The sequence below is a fragment of the Cyprinodon tularosa genome, unplaced genomic scaffold, assembly GCF_016077235.1.
Source record: "Cyprinodon tularosa strain WSP-4 unplaced genomic scaffold, ASM1607723v1 ctg38, whole genome shotgun sequence".
Taxonomy (NCBI): Eukaryota; Metazoa; Chordata; class Actinopteri; order Cyprinodontiformes; family Cyprinodontidae; genus Cyprinodon; species Cyprinodon tularosa.
In genome coordinates this window covers 118,809-137,813 of record NW_024039096.1, presented here as the reverse complement: position 1 = coordinate 137,813, position 19,005 = coordinate 118,809, and the positions used below count along the sequence as shown (strand labels likewise).

Here is a 19,005-nt window from a genome sequence, read left to right as displayed (position 1 = left end):
CTGAAAGGGAAGCAAGACTTCATCGGTTTCTGTTTCTCACCCATTTAACAACCTTATTTTCTTCTTAAAATCTGAAAACCTAAAACCCCACATTTATACGGAGAAAGAGGGGGAAAAAATGCGTAATGAACATGGATGTAAACTTTGTGATTTTTCTGTTTCATTGAAGAGACTTTGATGCCGTAACAAAAAAAAAAAAAAACGTTATACTGAGTGATTATTAATTATCATACTGCTGGATTATTATTTCACTAAATTTAAGGTTTCTGGACATTAAAGTTAATGTTACCAATTTCTTTCTCACGACTGTGATCTGCGTTAACAGGATCTCAGGGACAACAAAAGCAAAAGGAAAAGAAAATGAAGGGCAGAAGGGAGATAGATGAATAGAACATAAGAGCAGAAAACAACAGCACGGAGGACAAACATGAGCAAAAAAAGACAAAGACTAAGCCGAGGAGCTGGAGGACAACCAGCAGCAGACAACGAAGGAAGGAGAAGCAGAGGAGTGGTGAGCAGACAGGGGGATTATGGCTGCCCGCTCCCCCCCATGGCGTGGGGGGTTGTGATGCTGCATGCAGATGAGGTGCCACACAGGCGGCGGCGCTGCCAGGTCCTGGCTCTCTTACAGAGCCCATTCTCCTCCGTGTCCCCCTGGCCTCCCCCGGCCCCAGGCACCCCGCTGGGCTCAGCGCTTTACAACCCCGGAGGAGCTCTGCACCCAGGCATTCAACACCCGGCCCCGCGCCACTTCTCAAGCAGCCATATAGTGGGTTATACCCTCATTTACAAACACAACAACAAACTACAACCAAAGAAGCTATGAGAAATTGGTCTGTAACGCCACCATTCACTCTGAGCACAACAGAGCGGGAGCAAAACATTTGCTAATAACCTCACACAGTCGCTCACACATGCCAGTTGCAGCCAAGGACCTCCATCAATTCCTCATAAGACCTTGTGTTGGCATCTATAAGATCTGCTGCCCTCTTTCTGCCACCATAGGACTAACAGCACCACAAAGAGGAAGAGATGGAAAACACAGCTCCATTCTCCAGTACCTGCGGAGGAGGTTTCTTCAGGAGAACCAACAGAGCCTGCAGCACCAAGTTGGAGAAACGAGGACCAATTGGGACATAATCTGAAAAAAAAAAAGACCGTTTTGAAAAAAGGAATATGATAAACAAAACAATATATATCTTCACAAATTTCTGAGGAATGAGATTCGTACCCAACAGGCGTTCAATGTCATCCACTAACACACAGCTCAGCTGGGATTTGTAGGCATCTTCAAATATCTATTGAGAAAACAGATATGTATAAACAATTAAAATCAGACAGAAAATGGGATGGGATGAGTGATATTTTGCTTCATTCATGCATGTCTAAGAAATCCTCATTGAATTTTGCTGTGAGCAGCAGCCCCGTTCCTGCCCTGATTAAACGAGTAGCCATGATCTACATACAGCAGTGAACGCCCTGATCAGCGAGTGGTGATGTCAGGCAGATCTGATCGATTCTGTTTAATGCTGAAACAAATTAGTTCTTTTAGCCACTAATCTGCCCGGTGACAGCAACTATTCTTTTTCTATGTTAACAATTCAGGGCAAATCCAACTCAAATACAATTTTTCCACCAATATTAGGCTCGTATCTGACCTTTTCATGGCAGTCTGACTTCCATATGTGGCATTGAATTGGATACATATCTGATAGATTTTAAAGCGCCTGCTGTCATAATGCTCATCATTAACATCCAGACTGACACCACTGCTCCATCGAAACACATCGTAGATAATTCTGCTCTCTCTTACTTTTCTTTGTCTCATTATGATGCAATCATAATGCTGTAAATAACTCAAAATAACACAGAAATGCTGACATCTGTTATCCTACTGCACCTGTGGGGCATAATCAGACAGAAGTCTGTTGGTGGCCGTATTTAATTAGCAGTCTGAATGCCCATGCAGAAAAAAAGAATCTAATTTCACAATAAAATCGTAATTAAGCATTAAGGCCTGCCATGTAAAAATGGCATTACTTGATTACAGCTGGGGTTTTTTTACTTTTTGAATTAGCTGTGTTGCTCATTGGCCACAGTGGCTAGTGACTTACCAAAGTTACTAGTCACTCAGCATTTTCAAAAGCCACAAGTTTATTTATACGATTAAAGCCGACTATAGCATTCTAAAGTTCACTTAAACTAGATTTACAACTTTTCAAAATGTCAATGACCCTTGTACTGACCCATCAAACTAAATAAAACATTTAACAGATAGTACAGGTCATCATCAAGTATACAGCTCAGGTAGTAGAGGAATAAAATATTTAAACTGCAAAAAACAATGCAGTTTTAGTAATCCAGCCAAGCGAGAAATATCAATATCAGTGATTAAAAACACCAAATACATTTAAAAGTAAAGAAGAACTCTATTAGGTCATTTTGAGAATTCAATATTATTTTACCTGAACCAAAGCTACATAAATCAATCTTATTAAATTCAACTTAAAATCAGGAGAGGAGTACAGCGGATGAGGTTTTGCATGAATTAATTGCAGGACCTTTATTGATACGACTGTTTCAAAAAAAGAAATAAATAATATATTTAGATCCTGGTTTAGACAGAGAAGAAACACTTTTCTCTCTGCCTGTAGACTTTGGCTGCAGAGCTGCTTTTAATTTCACGTCTGCTTCTGTGGGGGAGCTCAGTGCTCCCTGAAGATGACCGTTAAACTCTGAGGAAGAACAGTTCTGAAAAGTCACCAAATATAGTGATAAAATGACCAAGTTAGAAACAGTGAGTTAAATTGCTATTTTTTCTTTCCTATCATCATTTTTCGTGTTTGTCTGCTCTCTGGACTGCAGGTTTGAATGCACCATTACAGATTTATAATTTTGTTCTGCACAGGGAATGCCTTTCTGAAGCGACATCGGTCTCGAATGGACCAATGACCACATAGTGTGCACAAGGGGCGCTCATGGGATATGTAGTGTTGTAAAGTCACATTTGGATTTGCTTATTATTTTGGATGAAGTTTATTAAAACTTCAATTAAAAGGTAAATAGAATCCAACCCATCAAAATGGCTGCTAGCAGTGGCTGTGCTGCCCTCCACAAATTAAATTCACCTGCATTTAGTGTGTTGCCGTTTTTTTCCCTGCTTGGCTTTAAAACCAGCAGCGGCAAAGAAAAACCAAACCATGATGATTTTTCTTTTTTACTGGAAATAAGACACACCTTTTTTATTGCTTGACACTTTGCGATCTCAGAATGTCCGATTATCTTGTCGGGGGAACAGATCTTGATAAAAGGGAACTGGGAATCTTCAGCAATCTTAGCTGCCAGTGCGGTTTTCCCGCTGTTAGGTGGACCTGTGAAAGAATAAAGATTCATAATCAGCGTAGATAGAAAAATAAGGTTAATCTTGTGTGTTTGAATCGTATTAAGTCTGTGCTTTTCTACCTTCCAGGAGCACAGAGACCAGTGGTGTGCGATCGCTGTTCTTGGTCTGCTGGACCAGCAGCTCTCCATCCTCCAGGGCGGCTGAAACTGGGTCACCCCACCGGATTATACCGTTCATGATATAACTGGCATAGTCCTCTTGGTTGGTTCCATAAGCCTGGAAGACACAAAAAATAACGTTTGTACCATGTTATATGCAACAACAAAGTTTTTAGTACAAAGTTCTAGCTAGCGCTACTTTCATCCACACATTTTGGACAAGTTTAGCAATCTTTAACTACAGAAAGTCAGGGAAAAATTATCCTTAATCCTTACTTGCTCTCGTTGGTTAGATAAAACATTACTACATGTTCATCCCCTTATTAGCTTCTCCCCCAAAAAGGTGGACAACATTGTTGAAACTGAAAACTACGTCCTTGCCGAGAGGTTTTTATTTCCATTTTACTTTTTTTTTTTTTTGGGGTTTTCTTTTCCACAGAAAAGGGGGGACTTTGAGAGATCATATTATTTTATGCTTTTAGTTGCTTATTTTGGATATCAAGCATTTCCTCCAGTTCTATTGTAAAATGTCCTCTAAAAATCAAAATACATTAGTCTTTAAGAGATTGTGCTTGCATTGCTGCCATTATCATTTTATCAGTTTAAAATGGTCTCCGTACAACATTATTACTGACAGGCCAAGCTGGGGTTACAGGTTGTTTATTGTTTGAAAAACATTTTTAACAAAAATATTACGTATAGGCTTTAGTGGATGGCCAGACTGATTCTAAAAGCGAAAAGGGAAAATTACTATATATATAATAACAATAAAAAGAAAAACATATCTGAATAAAAAAAGGGGCAGGTAAGCTACACAAAGATATAAAGGATAATTAATCTAAATGATCTAAATGTGTAAATCAATCATATTGACTTAATTCTGCAAATAATTTCCTGGAAAACTTAAAAAAAAAAAAAGGCTATAGTGTCTCTGTGTCAATGAGATTTGCTGCTTTATATGGTGAAAACCAGTCGCTTTGGGATTTCCGGTCACTAATCCTCTCAACCAGGAAAGACACAAATAAGAGCCACACACCAACTTACCGGTTTGATGTCGTTATTCAGCGAGGCCATAAAATCAAGTCTGCTGACTTGCAGCTTCTCGGCCGTCTGAACATCAACCTCCACCGTGTTGCTGGCCTGAAACAGCACAAAAACATAAGCAGGACCATTAAAAACAATTTTTCTGATCAAATTCGATGTTAATCCACTCTTCCATGAAATATGGCACATGTGGATAGTTCAACATGTCATCAGACAATGTTCCCCACTAAAGAGAAAAGGTCAGATGGGGGGAGGGAGGGAAGAATAATTGCTCATAGGAGTGAAGAAAAACGTCACAGCCATCAGAGACATCTACAGCTCCCGTCTGTCAGTTATCATCGCCCACTAATATCTGCTGCTCTGAGGGTACGGCCCTGGAAGGGGGGGTGGAGATCACTTAAGTGAGAACCTCCACCCCTCTAGGTTTCAGACAGTGGGTTTGATTCCAGCTTTAAGTGCCAAGTATGACTGGAAAAGGGCCACAGCTACCAAGATAAAGAAAATTGTACCTTGATGTGTCTGTTCATGGCAGTGGACTGCGCAGCCCTGACCAGTCCCTCCAACTCAGCTCCGCTGTAGTTTTTAGTTTCCACACCAAGCTCTTTAATGTTCACATCGGTGGCCAGCAGGTTGTATTGACGCATCTTGGCTGTGTGGATGTTTAGGATCTGGATCCGCCCGTTTTCGTCCGGTAACCCTGCAGAAAGGCAGGAAATGGTGAAATATATTGTAATGATCTTTTCAGTTTGAACCATTTGTTGATTAAAACCAAGTGTTGCACGAGAGCTTCAAATTAAAACTAGTTTTCCATTTTAACCCTTTATAGGGCAAGTTAGCCTTTTTGATCCCTTGCATACCCCTTACAAATGGATATATATAAGTCAAGAAAAAAGTTAAAAAAGTTAATTGAAAAGTTAAAAAGTTAATAAGACTAGTTAACAATTATATTTTATTTTAGGTTTATAAACTAAAAAAATGTAAGTGCCAGTATCAGCATTAATGCCCCTAAGTTTATGTTGTACCACAAAAAAAAAAAGTGTTTCTTTTACTTTTTCATGAATTTCTTATAGAAGCACTTTTGTTATTACTCTTAATATATTGGGGCAAGTTGGCATTTCTTATTATTATATTGACATTTATTTTTACTGTCAAAATATCCATATCTTTTGGAATGTTACAAAGGTAATAAGATCTTGTGCTGGATTCCAATGACACTGATGGCTTGAAATTTTGATTTTCAAAGTATTTCACTGAGTTCCTATAAGGGTTAAAACTGGATGAGACCTCATCAGCGTTATCGAATGACACAGTAAAACAAACCAAGTATGGATGATCGAATTATCCACCTTTCTAAGATCTCTGTCATTTTCCAAGCTCATATCCGTGGCACTTTTAAAAAAGACCTTGAAAATACAAGTTAGGAAATAATAAAAATGTATAATAACCAGCAAAGCAGCCAAAAGCTCCATTATTACTAGAGGAGCTGCAGAGATCCACAGATCAGGTGGAAGGATTTTTTCACAGAACATTCAGATTTGAATTCAACTAATTTGCCCCTTTTTAGAAAAACAAAGATCAACTTATAGAAATTATTAATAAATGATGAAGGGATTCAGCAAACAAGTGGGTCGAGGTGCTTTAAATGAAAGAAACCTTAAAGTTTTTTCCTAAAGACAATGTCTGGAGGAAAACTAACGCCACCCTGAAGATAGAATTCCCTTCTGGTGAACTATAGTGGTGGAAGCATCATGCTTTGGTAATGCTCATCTTCTGCTGGAATAGGGAAGTTGGTCAGAGCAGGGGAAAAAAAGCCTTCAATACAGAGAAGATCAAATACTATTCATCCGAGAAAATGCGAACAAAGTCCAGACTTAAACCCAACTAAAATCAAAGGGTGGAAAGTTTCTGTTCCAGTTAATTGCAGAAAAGAAGTACAAAGCTGTACAAAGTCTCACAAAATAAGCTGAAACATGATGCACGCAACACTTTTCTGTCTCTTGTTTGCAAAAACATCAAAAACATGCATCCATTTTTTTATTCTTAAACATTACAGATATTCAAAGATTATGGGAATATTAGCAGAGTTAACTCCATTCCTTCCTAATGTCATTTTCTCCCTACTGCATTCTACATGTACCAACAAATAAAAGCTTTTTTGTTTTTATTTCTCCCTATTTTCCTACATTACTTATTCTGATTTGGGGCTCTATGCATTATTCCTTCATTGGAAGCAGCAGTGATCCCTGCTGAAATGTTTATAATTAATAAAATCAAAAAATCTAAATGATCAGCGCTCAGGTTGAATGAATAAGCTCCAACTAATGAGGAACAGCTGAGGGGTCTCACTGCTCTGTTTTAGTCTGGGCTTCATTTTATTATTGTCTGGATTTGATAAACATATTAAAACACATCTGTAGCAATAACAGGTAGAAACAGATGGGTCCAAAATATTCGTATGTAAATGACTGTCCACTTACTCGACAGTTAATATTTTTTTTGTGTTATAGTTGGGAGAATATAAATTCCTGTTGGGAGAATACACGGCGGTTCACTTCTTACCGATCTCCATCTTCACTTCCAGTCTTCCCGGCCTCAACAAGGCCTCATCTATCAGGTCGGGCCTGTTGGTCATACCTGAGGGAGACAGATGGAGAGATAGCAGGAAGGGAGGGGAAGCACGGGAAGAAGACGAATGACACAGATGAGATAGCGTGCAGGTGGTCAGGAAGGACGCTGCAGAGCCTACTGAGTGTGAAAGTTTCTGCCTCAGAGAGAAAGTGAGACTGTTTCTCACCTATGACCAAGATGTTGTTGAGCTGCTCCACTCCATCTATCTTGGACAGCAGCTGGTTGACCACAGTGTCGTGGACCCCCGTGCTGCCTGCCATGCTGCCACGCTGCTTGCAGATAGCATCGATCTCATCGAATATGATGATGTGCAGGCCGCTGTTGGCTCCGAGCTGCGAAACCGAAAGGAGGAAGATTATATAAGCTGTCTGATGTTATCTGAAAACATCTGCATCTTCAAGCAGGGAGGTCCTCTTCAATTCCTCATGCAAAAAACAGCCTGTCAGAAAGATCAACCTTACAAGATAAATATAAAGCTCTTCTGGGAAGGATTTAGGGGAGAAAATTTAGTGAAGACCAACACTTCAGACTACCCTGTTACAAACCATCTCACTAGAGAAAGGGAAGCTGCTTAGAGCTGATGAGAAGATGGATGGAGCTACATAAACAAAAAAAGGGATGTGGGTTCACCCTCCAGCAGAATCATGATCCAAAACACAGGTCCTCCTTATGCATCCCACTGAGATGGAAACATTGGAGAAAATAGGACTGACTAAAAACCCACACTTTACATTTATTATATCTAACTAAAAAAGATTGCGAAAGGAGATTTCCTCCTCTAAAACACCTTCGTACTACTTTGTGCTGATTTACTAAATTTAATCCCTTTAAAATCCATCCAGCCATCCTTCTTCCGGTTATCCAGGGTCGGGTCGCGGGGGCAGCAGCTTCAGTAGGGAGGCCCAGAGAAACATAGTCCTTCCAGCATGTCCCGGGTCTCCCTCTGGGCTTCCTCCCAGTGGGACGTGCCTGGAACACTTGACCAGGGAGGAGTCTAGAAGGCATCATAACCAGGGGTGTAAATCACATCCATCATGGCGATTCGATTCAGTATCGATTTCCTGACCCAACGATTCGATTATTTTTGATACTCAAAAAAACACCACAATACGATTCGAATAATTATTTTCTTTTTTTTTTTTTTTTTTTACACCTTACAGGCTAGACAATCTTTCAAATTCGAAATGAGTCAATGAAAGCTGTAATATCGTTATGCATTTTTTTTTCAGAAACAACAGCAAATAACAGAAGTAGAAAAGTTGCACTCCACCTATTTGTATTAAAACCTCATTCACTGAAAAATAATAATACCCCCGTGTTATAGATTCTGAAAGGCTTTGCATCAAAAAATACTGCGCAAAATCAGTGCAATGAGTGCAATTCAATACCTCGGCTCCAGACGTCCCCGCCCCCTTGAGAGACGCTCTGCTGCACCTCTCCCAAATTGTAGCTGACCGCAAACAGTGCCGCAGACAGGAGGATTTGTTTTTATGACCCAAATTGCAGAAAACAACTAGTGAAGTTTGACCCGCTAGAAGAGCGAGGTGTGCGAGAACGCTGGGACCCTTTTTCCACCTGGATCTCTGCTCTTTTTGGCCCTCATGGCCCTCCATCGTCGGACTAAACTCGCCCCCACTTCCTCACCGCCTCGGCCGTATCTAGACCCAGTGTGTAGCTCAGACCACGCTTCAATATTGGGCATAATTTAAAAATGTCTGTGTGAAGCTTACTGCAACAAACTGCTGTAAGAGTATAACCAGGAAGCGAGGTAGGAGGGCAAAATAGGTTTAGCGCCACCGCAGCACGGGAGGGAGAATTACGCCCAGGAGCAAATGGATAAAAATAAGGGGAAAAAAAAACATGAATCGATACTCTTGCGGACATATCCATGCATCAGATCGTCGGCTGTTGGGTCGATGCATCGATACAAAACGATTATTATTTACACCCCTAATCCCAAGCAGATGCCCAAGCCAGCTAGAACCCAACCTGACATAATCTAAAAGTGATCGGGTGAAATTATTCTTTTGTTGAGGCACCACAATAACCGTAATACCCAATGATTTTAGATCTCTTTCAGGATTTCCCCTTCATTTAAACTCCAACTAACTTGCTTGCCCACAACATGATGCTGCCTCTACTATGCTTTACTGTCTGCCTGCTGGATTTGATCATTCTACTCCCACTTTACAACTGTATTCTACCTTGTGGTGATTTATAACAATGGAAAAGTTGTTTTTAATGTAAATATTGTGAGAAAAAGATCCAAAGGTGATAAAACCTTTAGAAAAGATAACTTTTTTGACACAAAACCATAATTTTTTTTTTTCCTCAGAGCAAATCACAGGCAGACAGACTTAAATATTTATAATTGATGAGTTGTAAACAGTGGATTGAGATGTATAATCACATTTATCTGATTTGAGAGGAATCCAGTTTGTCCACAGAGAAACAGAGGGAGAAGGTGGGGGGTGGGGGATTTATCCCTTAATCTACAGACCTGTCAACTCTGACGTAGCATTTAAGGCAGGTGTGGGGCTGCGTATATTACACACTGGATCCTGTGTGTGTGTGTTTGTGTATGGAGGCCTAAATAGGGGTCAAGGAGAGCCCAGCCTATCATTAGGTGGTGAAGAGCGACGCTCGTGTCACTCTGATCAGGCCAGCCTTCACTGCTGGGCTTTAAGCAGAGTTTCTCTCCCCTTTAAAAAAAAAAAAAAAAAAAACCTGTAAAAGTTGTTTCAGCTACGTCTGGTGAAAGGGCAGATCTCTCCACTCCTGAAGATATTAGTTATTGTTGTTTTCATTTAGCAGGCTGGGATAATCAAATTCAACTTTTTGACTTTTGATGTCTCCTGAGATAGTTGTGAAACTGATGACAAAATAAATGGATTGAAGAAAAATGCAGGCTCCTTTAGGAACAGCAGATGATCTTTTCCTCCTCAGAATGAAAGCTTATCTTTCTCTCACCCTCTTCTGCTCGTCCTCTGCGTCTGCAAACAGCTTCCTGATGTTGGCCTCTGACTCTCCGACGTACTTGTTGAGAATCTCCGGACCGTTGACGATCTTCGGCTCTCGAGCGTTCAGCATCTTGCCAATCTGCCGCGCCATGAGGGTTTTACCGCAGCCTGGAGGCCCGTAGAGCAGGATACCCTTCACGTGTTTGCAGCCTAGAGACAGATACGCGTACAAGAGGAAGTGTTAAGTTAAGCACAGAGGACTTCTTTTATAGAAAAAGAATTTAAACATAAAAAAGGGACAAAAGGGAGAATATAAGGAAGATAGACAGCGGAACCTGTCAGGGAGATTTCTTCCTGAAGGTTTCTATGGTTCTGGAAAAATATATCTATTTGGTTTATCTTTGTTTTACAGCCCAGCAGTAATAAAAGAACCTATTTTCCTAGTTTTGCTCATTCATGGTAAATATGATGAACGGCTCTATGGCATTTTGCACCTGCCCAGTGACATTTAGCCCAGACTAATTGAGCAGCCCCAGATAACCATCAGAGATGGCATTTGGGCGTGCTGAGGGAAAAGCAGCCACGCTGACAGGTGGGACGGGGCAGAGCACGGCGGGGAAAACTGATGTGCTTGTTTTTGTGCTTTGGAAGACAAAGCTCTGAAGTTTCTGTCCGTCTGCTCGCCTCTCTGGGAGCAAAGGGGAGACAAGGTGAAACTTTCAGACTTTTAGCAGGAACGCCTCCCTGTCAGCACCTGCTACAACCCCCCACATGAATAGCAATTAAAATGTTACCCTTAGCGGGAAGCTCTATCGGTGCACGCCATCTCATTACGAAGGCCACCTGGCTGCAGCCAAAGGGCAGCTCCTGCACACAGCCACCCAGCTTAAGGTCAACTCACCACCACTGCCCCACAGCGCAGCGGGCACGACTCTCTGATTAGCAGAGAGCCCATTTGCCAAACTCAAAGGTCCCAACAGGTTTTCCCAAGACTTCTAGGTGGTATGATGGAGGATTAGGAAGGGCTGTGGGTCTGAGTCACAAACAGGTCTACCTCATGGCTTTCATTAGAGCGAGCTGCTGTCCTTTACTGAGTGAATCATCATGTGATCTGACAGCTGTCAGAGATTTATTAATGAGTGCGTGCAGATGTTTCTGTCAGGGATTTTAGTCATCGCTGTGGCGTGCCCATAAAAGGACACTGCTTTGGCTGTTTGATCAATTCCAGTTTAGCTGATTCAGGGACTTTCCTTTAATTTATTATCTTGTCTGCCTTTACATGGACTCACAGATAAACACAGTTTGACTTATAAATAATACAGTACAGTTCAAATGGAGTACCTAATTAATCATTTGATCCTTTTTTGATTAATTGATTAATAATCGGATGATCAAAGGTTCCTTAAAGAAGATTTACACAGTTTTTAAAGTGAACCATTTTGAATGCTAAATGCTTAAGTATTTTTTTTTTACAATGATAGTATAATTATAGCTTTAATTAATGTTTTAGAGTCTCTATACTCAAGTTAACGATTGGTTGGTCACTAAATTAGCTATACAATTATTTCAATAATTAATTAATCATGATTAAAGAGGCACTATGTACATTTTTATTGAAAAATATCTTTAGAACAGCCTTTTTTATCTGACTTTTATAACTAAAACTTTGTTTGACACCTCAGTAGTCCAGCATTGATGCATATATAAGCCAAAAGATAACTTTTCTTAATTTACTTCGGGCCAGAAGTTCCTGCTCCGTTCGGCCGATGTGAAATCAAGCGCGTTCATGTTAAGCAAACAATCAAAGCGTTATATTTAAGATGGATTTTGTGGATACTCAGAAGTGACTGGCATCCAGTTGAACTCAGACACCAATGGCGACTCACCGTAAGGTAAAAAAAGTAGACAAAAAACTGTTTAAGGTCAAGTGCAAGCTACAAACACGAGCAAATGAGTGCTGCAGCTCTGCGCTTTGTCCACAGGTGGCAGTATCATCAGAAACCTCTGTAACGCTATTGTTTCAGTCCTGAAATTAACTACAGACAATTTTTACTGCAGCAGCAAAATCTGACGCTGAGGCTTGCAAAACAAGCATTTAGCCTTTGATTTAATGACATTTAATTAGCAAAAAAATAAAAATAAATTTGCATTATGTTGGGTGGTTATGCTGCTAGTGGATGTACTTTATTGCAGAAAAAAGATGGACATTTTTTTTTACTTCAATTTAAATTGGCATCTGAATGGTTCAAGATTGGTCTGAAGAACAATGATCCTAAACAAGCCATTCTCACATAAATTAAAGATTTGAGATTAGGGCTGGGCGATATAGAAAAAAAGCTTATCGATAAAAAAAAATGCATATTGATCGATATCGATAATTATTGAAAAGATTTGAAATCATATTTTATGTGCAGCTCTGCCTGGACTTTTTATAATATTGCTAAATGATTTAATTTTAATAAAAAACACAAACACAGACTTCGAATTAAATCTTTATTTAACCAACTTTTTTAACCATAACAGAATTGTTTTAAAGAAAAATAACTTAAGAGACCTGGGTTATGTTATTAAATACTGACAAAGAATAAACTAAAGTGACCAGAAAAGTGACCAAAATAAATATAACAAATAAATAAATGCCCCCCCACCGCCGCCGCCCCCGTTTCCTGCTTTAACCTGAGTTATTACTTTGAAGTTTCTGGTCCCTCAGCATTTTTATCTCAATTGTTAGAACTACGTGGGAAACTGCCCAGAACTGAAAATATATATATATTTTCCCGAAATTCCCGAAGATTCCTCGGAGGAGAGCCGCGTCGGGGCCTACACAGCTCGTACCCCTGCGGGTGTGAGCGGCTGAGATGATAAAAAAAAAAAAAAGTTGGTTGTGTTATCAGACTTCGTTTTCACTGGTTCCCTACACATTTTACAGATGACTGGTTTGTTTTTGGTCCGACTTGCCATGACCGAAATACTGCCAGACTGGCGAACTACAAAAACCCTTCTTTGAAACAATTTCCTCTGCCTCTCCTTGCTGTGACATCTTCATGTGCTCTGTGTTGTGGTTTGAGAGGGCGGCGCTTGGTGACGGCGTGCCTGGGTCCGCGATTGTGATTGGTTGGGAGGAAGCAGTGACTAGCATAAACCTACATGCTAGGCTACAATGAGAAGGAAGGAAAACTGCGTTTTTTTTTTTATCGAACTTTTATCGACTCTCTTTTTTTCTATTGCGCCACACGTCTATCGATCGATATATATCGTTATTGAATTATCACCCAGCCCTATTTGAGATCACCGGAGATTAAGATTCTGCCAACTAAGAAATAAAGGTGCAAAATGAACACATGACAGCTGATCTCAGGTCTACAAGCTAGATGGTTTAAAGCTGAAAAGAGTCCATTATTCCAACAGGAAAATGGCTCCAAACAAAAAATCTTAACTGTTTGGGGGGGGGGAACAAATGAAGCAGGATAAGCATTAACCTTATTGGGTGGCCTTATAACCCTACTTGTATGTTCTTAAGTCATTGCTCTGCTATAAACTGATAAGACAGAACGGTAAGAAACTATTAACAAATAGGGATTTTAATGGAAAATACAACTGAGGAAAAAATAACAGATCAAATAAAATATTTAAAAGTCCAACATTAACGGTCAGGAGAAAATATGTGGAAGGAGCATGAGGAGGAGAACTTGAAGGAATTTCCCTTCCATAGAGAAGACTTAACATGTTTTTCAGCACAAGGTGAAGATGAGCAGGACAAGGCAGATAAATAAAAAATGGAGGAAGAGACGGGAGAAGGTGGAGGGGTGGGGGGGAACTCACCCATCTGTTCAACAATGTCTGGAGGGAAGACTCTGGAGGCGAAGGCTCTGCGAAAGATGCCAGAAAACTCCTTGTCAAGGCCTCCGATACCCATCTTCTCAAAGTTCCAGTCGGGGTTGATGATGGACTGCCGAGCATCTCTGGTTTTCGACTTTCCTTCAGGGTGAAAACGGAAAACAAGACACTAAATGTATAACAGACAAGCTGAAACATGACAATAACAGAACATTTCCAACCAACGTGTACAAGCAGCTGGGCCATCTTTCCTTTTTCTTTTCTTTTTATAATTATGTATAATAGATACAGAGAACCAGAACACTGTTGACTTTGATTTAGTTAAGAGTAGAAGACAAAGTTTTAAAGTGCAAATTTTTAAACTGTGTGAGGAGGTTTAGTTTATTCTACTTCTGCCCAACAGATGTTAAGGAACAGGCAAACATATCTGGCTACATGAGTTTTATACTCCCCCTTGTGGCAATATTGAGAATCCCTATAGATGGAGAAAAATAAAAAGATTTAAAAAAAAAGATTGTTTCTTTTTTGGTAAACATGCATATTTGCATGTCAATAAAATAGAACATTATTCAAAATGTTAGTTTATTATTTCAATTATAAATGTTTAACATATAAAGTGTGTAGCAAAGAAAGCTATATACAGGGATATTAATGGTAAGTTAGGGAAAATAATAATTTTGAACGGAAGAAACATCTTCATTGTCTTCTGCATTGAATTTCACCATAAATACTTGAATATATGTATGTTTCAGCTCAAATTTTATTTAAATTTTGCTTTCTGGTCACAGATCCTAAATGTTTCAGGTCAATAAATACACATAATCAAAAATTAAATGATTTTATTGACATTTTGAAACAACAGGGGCTAATGGGAAAAAAAAACTTACAACTAGTGGAAATAATGAGTCTTTATAAATACTGTGGAAGAATTTTGGGACATTTTTAAATGCTTTGCTGAACAAAGATCATTCTGAGATTGCATCATCGCGCTGTAGTAGCATACTTGCAAGCGTTACATAGAACATTTACCAGTTAAGTGGTTATTTGGCTCTTTATCTAAACACCTGATGTTGTTTTCTTTGGCTCCATCATGGGTAACCAAGTTTATATATTCATTTTTCAGTGTATTTCTGTTTTATTTCAATGTTTTTTTTATGGCTGTCAAACTGTATGAACAGCTTGTTATTGCATGAAAGACCAGAAAATGTGATCTACAGCCTGCACATGTAGTCTTACTTGTAAAATTAACCGGATCTCATGTGCTTCTCATCAACTGACCTCCTGCCTGAACGATCTGCTCTATTCTAGATTTATGTGGAGTTTGTGCGGCAAGCGGCAAAAATACAACAACAGTGTATTTGTTGGTTAAGATTTTCAGTGATCAAGGTCACAGTCATTCCGAAAAAGTCAAAAAGCAATCCACTAGACTTTGTTTCCAAGTTTGAAGACATTTGGATTCCGATCTAGGAAGCTTTTTCAATTCAAAACATCAGAAATAGCGTCAAGTTCCAGGCTTTATGTTCCTCTCTATAAAGCCTCAGAAGTGAAACATCTTCACATTGGAAACAAAGGCCAGTGGATTTTTTTTTTATTTACTTTTTGGTTCCAGTAGGAACGCACCATGATCCAACTCGTGAAACAATGCTGACTGACTGGAGTTGGGATCAGCTGTGAAGGCACATTGCAGCTGCACCACATCCAGTGGAACCGACGGGTAAGACCTTTAGTTTGGTCGTCTGAGCAGCTCTGAGGTTAATTTGCTTCTGATCATTGCCCTGCTCCATAAGCCAAGAGTTTGAAATCTGTTGACTGAGCTCTGCATATCTATAGAGGCAGGTTGTTCCACAGGAGGTGGATTAGCTCCTGTGACTGACGACCTGCCTGCAAATGTTTTTGGCCTCCTCCTGGAAAAGTTTAGTAAGACCTGTCTGTCTTACTAAATAGAGCAGCTGAACAATTTCAAATTTAGAAGTGAGCGGTAGGATTTTAAAAACGGGGTACAGAGCGATTGTGAGTCTTTGGTCACTTCATAATGTCTTTGTGTATCAGTTAAAAGCTGTGCAGCTAAGATTTAAACTACCTGCAATAACTAAACTGCTTCATCTTAATTTGTCCTCCTTAAAGACAGTTTGGTTTGGCTGGTTGTTTCTAATAAAACTCAATGGTATTTAATGTTTCTTAAACCTTTGGATCATGGCTCACTGTGGTTCACTTCAGTGCAAAGGAGAGAAAAATTGATTTATAATTATTATCTTAAAGGCTTTCAAGTTGTCAGGTAAATTTTACAGAAGTGATTCCTTGAGTTTGCAGGTCTAGCAGTTATCAAAACTGAGTTTATCTGGTTTAACGAACTCAAGGTTTCCAAAAAACTGTGGTTAATAACAAACCCAGAACCCAAATGATTGTATCGATGAATTGAGCCACAGAGATGCTCCACCTGGATGAACACGCAGCCACTGTCAACAGTGGCGCCTGACAGTGGAGAGGAAAATCTCCCTCTTAACAAAAAAAAAAAACTCCAGCAGAACCAGACTTACAAATAAAAATAAAAGTAACAAATAAAGTCTACTGGTTGTTTAGCAGCTTTTTATTTCTAATGCACTTTGAATTCAATGTGAATAACATCATAGTGGCTAAAATGTTAATAAAAATGTCAGGCAGATTTTACAGAACTTATTGCCTAAGTTTGCAGGCCTAGCGGCTATCAAAACTGGATTTGTCTGCTTAGACTGAACTCAAGGTTTCCAAAAACTGTGGCTAATAACAGTTTGTTTTTGAACAAGGAAGCTATTACCCTGTCATACATGACCAGGAGGGTTTGGGAAGTGTTTTCCCTTCAATCATTACATCATTTTAAAGGTGCCCCAGTTAGACTAAGATTTAAATCTATCAGATGGTCTGAAAAAAAAAAAAAAAACAGCCCTAGCGAAACAGCAAAAGAAAAAGCAACCATTAGGGGAATGAATAAAACCAACTCACCTATCAACACAACAGCTGAGGTCTCAGATTTCTCAAAAATCACTTGACTGTTTGTCAGCAATAAACCCACTTTTATCTGTAGACAGAAACAAGATAGCATAACATCGGTTTGGATGCATCCAGCTACAAAAAAATGCAGCTTTAACTAGAAGTCAGGACAGGTAAGGACAGATAATAGAAAAACTAACAGCTACCTTCTTTCCCGAAAAGTCAGACATCTTTCCTTCTTTCAGGACACTTGCATCCATGGCGTCCATGTCTTTCACCACCAAGTTGAAGAGCTTTTCAGAAAAACTAAACACCAACTTGAAGAAAGGTAAGAAAAATAAACTGTTTACATTTTACTGAAATCATTATTTAGACCAAACGTTTAGCCCTGACAAAAGGTCCAAAAACCTGCTGGCCAATGGAGAACGCCTGGTTGTAGAAGCGTTGGAGGAACTCGCTGGCCATCTTATCAGAGTCATAAGCGTTACTGTCGATGTACTTCTTCTGCAGGAAGTCAATTTCCACCGTCATGTTGCTTATGCAGCCTTTGGATTTGTCAAACTTGTAGTTTGTTACTATGGAGAGAACATAAGCAGAAAAGCTTCAGGTTTCCTTCCTGTAACTTTAAAGAGAAGTTAACTCTATAGTCATCAATCATCAGATAATAGCTTTGTTGCTCCTTTAATCTGAGCCCAAACGGGCAACAAAGTCCTCTTAAATGTGAGAATATAGGCAGAAAAAAAAAATGTCATTCATTAACATGAAGTTTCTCTATCAGCCAATCACAGAATTCCTCCCAAGCCCTTCATTACTGGGAATAAAAAAAGTAGTGTTTAAAGGCATGGTGGAGGATTTTTTGCAAATTTTTAAAAGAACCCCCCTTTCCCCTTTTAAACAAATGCACATGCACAACCCCGTACCTGCCCCCGAAAGGGAACACCTATTAAACGTGTGCGGGAGCGTGCACAAGCCCATTTCTCCTCGTGCACGCTCCATTTAGAAGTTGCTGCTTACATCACTCATACAACCTTACTTTCAATAAGATTAGCAATAAAATCCCTTTTATTTTCCAACAAAGGGGAAATTCACTCTCTTTATTTAACCCATCCCTTTGAGGTGCAGTGAGCTGCCATTGTGCGGCTCCCAGGGAGCAGTGTGGGGTTAAGGGTTTTGCTCAGGAACTCAGAGTGGCAATCTGTGGGGACTGAACCGGGTACTTGAAACCTTCTCAGAGCGCAAGCGCACTGCTCTAACTGCTAGGCTAACACTCCCTATAGACCTAGATTCTTCTGATTCGTAGTCGGACGCTTTATCCACTGAATCACCAGAATGATTGACAACTAGGCAAGGCAAGGCTAGGAGAAACTAGGAGGACTACTTATTTTGATGATCCATCTGGAAACAACATCGTCCAACATACCGGATCTTTTTGAAATTTTTTTGTTTTGTTTTTTTTTTTTTGTTTAAAATCACAATTTTTTTATTTGTTCTGTGTTAAGCCCTGATTACTTTCCTACGGAAGAGGATTAGGGCCACAAACAAAAAAAAGTTAGCAGATTTTTTTATTTTATTTCAGTTTAGTATACGGAATTCTAACTTTAGTCTCAGAATTCTGACTTTTTTCTCAGAATTCTGACTTTAATTTCAAAATTCTGACCTTAATCTCAAAATTCTGACTTTAATCTCAGAATTCTGACTTTAATCTCAGAATTGTGCATCTTAATGTAGATGGGCACCATGAAGTAAGAGATGTAGGAGCACTCAGCTTCACTGACAAAGATGTGAGTTGTTTTGGAGAGCCAGTAACACATTGGTGGAAAATGACGAAATTAGGCAACTTTTTACGTGCCTGAGGGGTCCCCGGTGATGCGATCTCATTAATGGAAGAGCAGAAGGTCATTAAAACAAGAGAGCTAGGCTCTAAAACAGGCATGGCTATGGCTTGATGCTAACATGTTTGTTATCTGTCATAATTCTTTCAGAATTCTGAGATTAAAGTCAGAATTCTGAGAAAAAAGTCAGAATTCTGACTTTTTTCCCATATTAAACTGAAATAAAATGTAAAAAA

At 39.5% G+C, this 19,005-nt stretch overlaps 1 protein-coding gene across 1 annotated transcript in view; it reads right to left on the bottom strand.

The window, feature by feature from the left end:
• The window catches only part of LOC119791088 (vesicle-fusing ATPase-like), a 39,993-nt gene that overhangs the window by 6,648 nt on the left and 14,340 nt on the right, over window positions 1-19,005 (bottom strand). Inside the window, exons 5-17 of the mRNA XM_038296941.1 lie at window positions 17,346-17,512; window positions 17,144-17,254; window positions 16,950-17,025; window positions 13,956-14,111; window positions 10,144-10,343; window positions 7,340-7,505; window positions 7,105-7,179; window positions 5,055-5,242; window positions 4,546-4,641; window positions 3,463-3,619; window positions 3,238-3,371; window positions 1,232-1,298; window positions 1,062-1,141 (exon numbers count right to left, since the gene is read on the bottom strand). Coding sequence (XP_038152869.1) covers window positions 1,062-1,141; window positions 1,232-1,298; window positions 3,238-3,371; window positions 3,463-3,619; window positions 4,546-4,641; window positions 5,055-5,242; window positions 7,105-7,179; window positions 7,340-7,505; window positions 10,144-10,343; window positions 13,956-14,111; window positions 16,950-17,025; window positions 17,144-17,254; window positions 17,346-17,512 — 1,673 coding nt within the window. The remainder of the gene's footprint in view (window positions 1-1,061; window positions 1,142-1,231; window positions 1,299-3,237; window positions 3,372-3,462; window positions 3,620-4,545; window positions 4,642-5,054; window positions 5,243-7,104; window positions 7,180-7,339; window positions 7,506-10,143; window positions 10,344-13,955; window positions 14,112-16,949; window positions 17,026-17,143; window positions 17,255-17,345; window positions 17,513-19,005) is intronic.